The sequence below is a fragment of the Erpetoichthys calabaricus genome, chromosome 14, assembly GCF_900747795.2.
Source record: "Erpetoichthys calabaricus chromosome 14, fErpCal1.3, whole genome shotgun sequence".
Classification (NCBI taxonomy): domain Eukaryota; kingdom Metazoa; phylum Chordata; class Cladistia; order Polypteriformes; family Polypteridae; genus Erpetoichthys; species Erpetoichthys calabaricus.
This window is the reverse complement of record NC_041407.2, coordinates 91792512-91799712: the sequence shown is the minus strand read 5'-3', so window position 1 is coordinate 91799712 and position 7201 is coordinate 91792512. Positions and strand designations below refer to the sequence as shown.

At 37.5% G+C, this 7201-nt stretch overlaps 1 protein-coding gene across 1 annotated transcript; it reads left to right on the top strand.

Annotated features, from left to right (window-relative positions):
* The first annotated feature begins 1410 nt into the window (after positions 1-1410).
* On the top strand, positions 1411-6972 carry rpl11 (ribosomal protein L11). Its single transcript, XM_028819227.2, has 5 exons — positions 1411-1587; positions 3414-3520; positions 3605-3736; positions 6158-6268; positions 6857-6972. The coding sequence occupies exons 1-5, from the start codon at positions 1464-1466 to the stop codon at positions 6884-6886; spliced, it is 504 nt and encodes a 167-aa protein (XP_028675060.2). The 5' UTR covers positions 1411-1463; the 3' UTR covers positions 6887-6972.
* Positions 6973-7201: the final 229 nt, after the last annotated feature.

Below are 7201 nucleotides of genomic sequence, written 5' to 3'. Positions count from 1 at the left end.
CATCAGGCAATCACCACAAAACTATCCATCCATCCATCCATTTTCCAACCCGCTGAATCCGAACACAGGGTCACGGGGGTCTGCTGGAGCCAATCCCAGCCAACACAGGGCGCAAGGCAGGGAACCAATCCCGGGCAGGGCGCCAACCCACCGCAGGACACACACACAAACACCCACACACCAAGCACACACTAGGGCCAATTTAGAATCGCCAATCCACCTAACCTGCATGTCTTTGGACTGTGGGAGGAAACCCACGCAGACACGGGGAGAACATCCAAACTCCACGCAGGGAGGACCCGGGAAGCGAACCCAGGTCTCCTTACTGCGAGGCAGCAGCGCTACCACTGCGCCACCGTGCCTCCCACCACAAAACTATTTAAAGTCTAATCTTCCACTTTACATTAAATTAGTAACTGCATCGTATAAGCACTTAAATTCAGCTACAAAGAAAAACAGTGCGCTCTGATATAAGTAAAATTTCAGAAAATAAAAAAATGCTCTACTTTTAAGCATTAAACTGCTATGCAGAAAACAAAACAACCTACTTCCCTTTGTAGTTGTTCGGTATCTAGACCGTCCAACATGGATTCCACGACGTGCGCGTCCACGAAACCTCGCTGAGCGTGTTCCCGTCATATAAATAACGGCTTCGGAGATCTCGCGATCTCTTCTAGCGTACCATCATGGCGGTGAGTAGAAAGAAATGGGAGAGGGCAGAAGTAATATACAATCCGTCTCCATCAGTTTGTTAAGCACACGAGTGACGCCCGCAGAAATATATGTCCCAAAGTAAAGGACGTCAGGGTTATACCTAAAAGTATTGATGCAGCCTGGAATCTTTTGGAGAGCCGAGATCACATCGGGAAAGAGGGCCTCACCTCCAGGCATAGAACTTTACTTTTTTTCCCCACACCACGCAACAGTATCTTTGTGTACCGGAATTTCATATTTGTTTTCTAAGCAGAATGGCTTTTGATAATTTTCGGGTCTTACTTTTCTTCATTTGTTTATAGAGGACTTGTTGCACTCTTTAACCGAGTATTATTTTGAAATAAGGTGCTGTGCTCCATTTGTGCTAATACTTAACTGGGGTAAAAGAAATGGCCTCCTGGAGCGGGTCGAGGCAGATTTAGGAGAGAAGTCCGTTGTCTGTCGAAATACGTAGCGTAGCATTACTTAGTAGGCTGGATCCGGTTAAGACTTGTCCGCCTCCTCTACTTAATATGAAAATGTATTGGGGGTTTGGTTATTCGCCTATACGTTAATATGTCGTCTTGCTTAATCGATACTAAGGAAGAGTCCGCTGTTCTTGTGGGGCATCTTTCAAAATAAACATAGTGACAGTTCTTCAGTTCACGGTCTGACCATGGAAACTGTTAATAGACGTCCCGACATGATCCAGCTATGATTTGATTCTTTGTTTCATCACCTAGGATCAGGGTGAGAAAAAGGAGAATCCAATGCGCGAATTGCGCATCCGCAAGCTGTGCCTCAACATCTGTGTGGGGGAGAGCGGCGATAGACTGACCCGTGCCGCGAAGGTCCTGGAGCAACTGACTGGTCAGACTCCTGTTTTCTCAAAGGGTGAGTGTCCGTTCAACCTGTGGATGGCAATATGGGTTTTCTATTTTATAAATCAAACACTTAAACAGCATAAGCATAAATGTTTCTTTGTAACAGCAGTGCAGCATTAACTATTTAAGGTATCCAGTAATTAAAGTGCAGTTTAGTTCAGTTTTATGAAAGATACCTAATGAATACTTTTACAACATCCATCTTTTTATGAAAAAAGGAAACTGTCATTGGTGGAATGGTGGCACAATGGTAGTGCAGCTGCCTTTCAACAAGGAGTCTGCCATTAATGTACCAGGTGCTTCCTGCATGGAATTTGTATGTTGTTCCCATCTTTACATGAGCTTTCTCCAGATTGGTAGATTATTAAATTGGGCCAAGTTTGTGTGTGTGTGTGTGTGTGTGTGTGTGTGTGTGTGTGTGTGTGTGTTAAACTTGACCAGGCATTGTTTCTGCCTTGCTTCTGATGCTTGCTGGGATTCATTCCATTTTCCCTGCAACACTGGCCTGAATAAGAGGTTTGAAAATGAATGAATCGATGGATGAAGGGTAATATTTTGCTGAGCACCACATTCTCTCTGTTTACAGAACAATCTTGGTTGCATAATTCAGAAGGAAATCAAAGTTTCTAATTAAATACTCCTGAAAGGCTAAACGTATATAAAAAAAAATTAACCAAAGTGTGCATACCTAGAACCTAAATGGCTTAAATATGTTGATACAAAGATGGTTCAAGTTTAAAATGTTTGTCACTAGCCAATGTCACTTTACATTTCTAGTCATGGTCTGTGTCTCCTCTACAGACCAAGCATTAACAGTTATGGCGAGTTCAGAAGCAATCTCATTTTTCTTTTTTTCCATTTTGTCAGGGTACGTAAATACGAAACCTCCGACAGAGGAGCTTCTCTTCCATTTGTTAGGTCTAAAGTCTCCGCATTCCTTATTTCTTGTCGTTGTATTTCTGGATGAGCATTCATAGATTGTGAGCTCTCACGCACATAGAACCCCTCCGACTAATGACTCAAGTAAATCTGTTTGATTTTATTGGAGCAAGTTGGACTGAGTTGCTGGGTATGTCACAATCGACGTTCAGCTTCATGGGAGAGCTCCACCGACTACCTACAACTGGCTAAAATGATGTAAATGAAGGATATGACTTAAAATCACTGGAAAAGTCTCCTAATGTGACATTGCCTTTAGGCAGATATTGGTTTACAACAAAAAACATTTATTTCTATAGCACATTTTCGTACACAGGATGTAGCTCAAAATGCTTTCCAATATGTCAAATAAATAGTTTACAAGAAAATAAAAAAAGAATTGGATAAGAATAATAAACAAATTACATCACAAAAATATGCATTAACATAAGATAGATGTATAATTAGTAGAAAAGTTAGAGCCCTTATATTGTTAAGTCTCTAAATATGAGTCTCATGATAAAGTTAGATGTCCAGATAGAGTTGGGTTTAGGTTGACGTAGATGTTGGGGGTCAAATCTAGGGACTAATATAAAGTTTCTTTGCCCCAAAATCTTAACTTCAAGATTAAAGAGAAAAAATGGTTTTGCCTAACACATTAGGCCACTCATGTTTGAAGCTTGGTTAAACCATCACATTCTAAATAAGAAACAAATTTAATCAATAATAATGTTATTTGGATGAATGTGACAGTGTTTTATGTTGAATATAAACTTCAGTTTTTATTCAGTAGCATAACAATATTTATAGGCTATTAGACATGGTCTGCTATGGTCTGGTCCAGTGGTAAATTTTGTGAATCTTTTGTTCCAGGTGCCTTTTTAAAGTATTTACCTTTTTTTTTTTTTTTTTTAACAGCTCGCTATACTGTGCGCTCATTTGGCATCCGAAGAAATGAAAAGATTGCTGTTCACTGCACTGTCCGTGGAGCTAAAGCAGAGGAAATTCTAGAGAAAGGACTTAAGGTGACCAGAGTTTGGAATGGTTGTAGATGCCTTATGAAGCAGCCAACCTGTGCATGTTGACCAGTCTTACAATGTGTTTTGCAGGTTCGTGAGTATGAGCTGAGGAAGAACAATTTCTCAGATACTGGCAACTTTGGCTTTGGCATTCAGGAGCATATAGACTTGGGCATCAAATATGATCCCAGTATTGGCATCTACGGGCTGGATTTCTATGTTGTAAGTAACATGTTTGGTTAAACTGCTCATACATTTAAAAAAAAAAAAAAGTGGTTGGTGGTACAATTATCTGAAAATGTAATCTTTCCCAACTTGCTGTTGTACTTTGACAAGTCACAATTAGCTGAATAGTAAGAGTTTTCGATTGTGCACCTTTATTTCTCCTGTTAATAGTATCTCTGTGCAAGATTTTAAACATTCTTAAAACAGGATGGAAACAATGTAAATGCAGTTTGTCTAATTTAGAAGTTAATAAAATGTCGTTTATGTCAGCTACTTACTTGCAAATGATTGTAAACTGACCTATCAATACTTATGCCTTGGTTTGAGTTAAACTTCCTGAGTTGGCTTTTCACTGCAGAATGTGAAAATATCCAGCACCAATCATCATGCAATGCAGTTTCAGCTATTATTAGTACTTAATTATTAGTCAGTAATGCTTTAAAGTTATTCTGTATTTTTCTTTTTAAAAGATCATTAATGAAGGTCATATTTAGAAGAATGCATCCCTTGCTAAATGTTTATTGGTGGTTTCTGCTCAGTTGTTCTTAATATGAGCTTCTTGGGAGGAAACTGATGTAAAAGTCTTGCTTCTAGTGAAAGAAAATTAGAATTCACATTTGCACATTAATTACTGGTGAATTATTGGCATTGCTAAATTAATGATTTGGCACTTTATGATTTTGCTGTTGATACAGTGTTTGCCTTTGTTGCCTCGCCTAAGGGAACAACTCAAGTGGGTGTAGTTTGTAAGTTCTGTGAAGACACCCTGCTTACATCCTACATTCCACAGATGAACATAACATTTTGCCTGGCAACACAAATTTTGTGTTAATGTGAGTTTGCACAAGAGTATGCATTGAGCTTTTCCATTCATGGTTGTTTTTCACCTTGGATTTAATGTTAGAATAAACTCAGGTTGTACATGGCCCTGTAGTGATACAGTTGGTTTTAGACATGTGATGGTGAGACTAAGCTATCTGAGCTTTATACATTTTTTTCTTCTCTTCTGTTGTACTGATCTGATTGCCAGTATAACGCAGAATCTCTTGATAGATGAATGTCAGTAGCATAGGACTAGGGCAGGGGTGGCAAACTCCAGGCCTGGAGTGCCGTAGTGGCTACAGGTTTTCATTCTAACCCTTTTCCTAACAGTGACCAGTTTTCACTGCTAATTAACTTTTTTCCCCATCACTTTAATAGCCCTGTTAGAAGAGTTCAGCCCTCTGAATTGATTCCTTTCTTCATTTAATAACAGCCAAGCAGAAATGAGATGTGAAACGAGCTAACAGATGACCAGCTAAACTGGGGCTTCAAACTCCAACCAATTTCACTCCACTTTTTTTAACGAGAAGCCAGTTCTTGCTGTTAATTAAACCTGTTATTTAATTCCGTGGCTTATTGCTGCTCTCATTCTGCCACAGCACACATTTCAAAAACTGTTGTTTTTCTGTTCTTTCTAAGCATCGTCAAAATGTTTTGATGACCTGAGAAATCAACCTTACCGAGACCATCACCTCTCTTTAATTTCAGATATTGTGTAATGGGCACAGGGGAGCTGGTCATGTGGTGGCTTGTTTTGTGTCTCATTATTGTTTCCAGAACAATAAAGAGTACAATGGCAGTGTTGCTTGGTAGTATACAAGCTGCAGCCCTTTACGTTAACACATTGCAGCCTAGACGTTTAATATGTAAGCGTGTGGCGCTTTTTTTTTTTTGGCGAGAGAGGTGACCAAAAGAAGCAACTTTCTTAGTCGGAAGATAAAAAGTACCTGGTATAGGGGCTTTATTATGTTTTTGTTATATTTTACTTTCTGTGAATTTATTTTTAATAAAATTCCCTTTTATTTCTTGGTCAGAATTCTACTTTTACTAACTCCTACATGTTGTTTGTTTTTAATAAACTTTTTTGAATACACCTGAAGTGAGTGCCACTGTAATTGCTTATTTGTTACAAAATTCTGTATTCAAAGATAAAATGCAAAATTTTAAACTGGTTGAAACTGACAGGCATTTCACGTTATGTTGCTACTGTTGCACAGTGAGAAGCAACATCTTCTTAACTTTATCTAGAATGCAGGTCAAAGAAAAATGTGATGCAGTTAAGGTGTATGCTGCTGTTTTTTTACAATGTGTAACCATTTATCTCTGTTAAAATATGTAATAAATTACCTGAAATGGTGATGTTAAGTGTTTTTGAGGATAGCTGCAAACTTTTGATTCTGATGTGTTTTTTAATTCTGCCTTTTTTCTTTTTTTGTTTACACCCGAGTCAGTATTTGGTGATCCTGAAAATGTAAACAACATGTGTGTACATTTGTATAAGTAAAACATTTAGCATTTTAAAACTTATCAAATGTCTGTTATATTAAGAAAAAAAAAATCTTTGTTGAAAGCTAGATATCTGTGGTCTATTTACAGGTCTTGGGCCGTCCTGGATTCAGTATTGCTGACAAGAAGAAGAAGAGGGGTCGCATTGGAGCCAAACACAGGATTGGAAAAGAGGAGGCCATGCGCTGGTTCCAGCAGAAAGTAAGCATAAAAAATGTTTTTTATACACACTTAGTTGAGTGGTAGGTAGATGAGCCACACAGTTTATATTGAGAACAATTCATAATATTACTTAAAAAAAAAAAAAAAGTCTGAGTATATAAAACGTTGGTATTGTTAAATTTACTCTAGTACATTTTTTGTGTTTGAAAACAAGCTAAGATGAACAGAACATTTGTGAAGATGTATACTTGGAAGACAGTTTGAGAGAAACTTTTTTAACTTTTAAAAGAATAAAAGTTACTAAAGATAGCAAGTTAAATTTGTAACCATTCATGCTATCCTCCACACTTATCTCCATATCCTTCTTTTGGAAAATGTTCCACCTTACAGAATATATTTTTTTATATATTATAAAAATTATAAACATTTTATATGGCTTTAGAGGAAAAATATACTTGCCAAATGTCATCACGTTTTTTTTAAGATCACTGTTTATTAGCTTTCTAGGACTTGCCAATTATACACTTAAACAAATGTCTTTAGGTGATATATACTGTTGTTTTCATTTGAGTATTAAAGTATCTTTTTTTTTTTTTTTTTTTTTCTTCCTTCCTTTTCTCTTTCCAGTATGATGGGATCATTCTTCCCGGCAAATAAATGGATTTACTCTTTATATCAGTTAATAAAAAAGTTAAAAAAAAAGACAGCCTTTTTGTTTTGTTTTTATATTTGCTGAATCAATTCATCTTGACTAGCTTGTGTCATTTAGGAGATGCTTCAGTTTTGTTAAGTTTTGTTAGTGTCATGCCAGTGTGGTCAGCCGTGGATTTTGGATGGATATATTGAAGCTCCACTTGCTGCAGTGCAGAGTTAGACATGGGTGTGTGCCTATTTAACACTGACATTATAGCAGCGTAGACATTGTGTTAATGTTTATTATCCGTAATATACTGCAGTCTCTGATTGTGGCAT

Coding starts and splice junctions, on each gene's coding strand:
- rpl11 (XM_028819227.2), top strand. CDS start 1,464: ATGCGCGAATTGCGCATCCGCAAGCTGTGCCTCAACATCTGTGTGGGG. Junction 1,588..3,413: donor GACTCCTGTTTTCTCAAAGG/GTGAGTGTCCGT, acceptor TTTTTTTAACAG/CTCGCTATACTGTGCGCTCA. Junction 3,521..3,604: donor TTCTAGAGAAAGGACTTAAG/GTGACCAGAGTT, acceptor TGTGTTTTGCAG/GTTCGTGAGTATGAGCTGAG.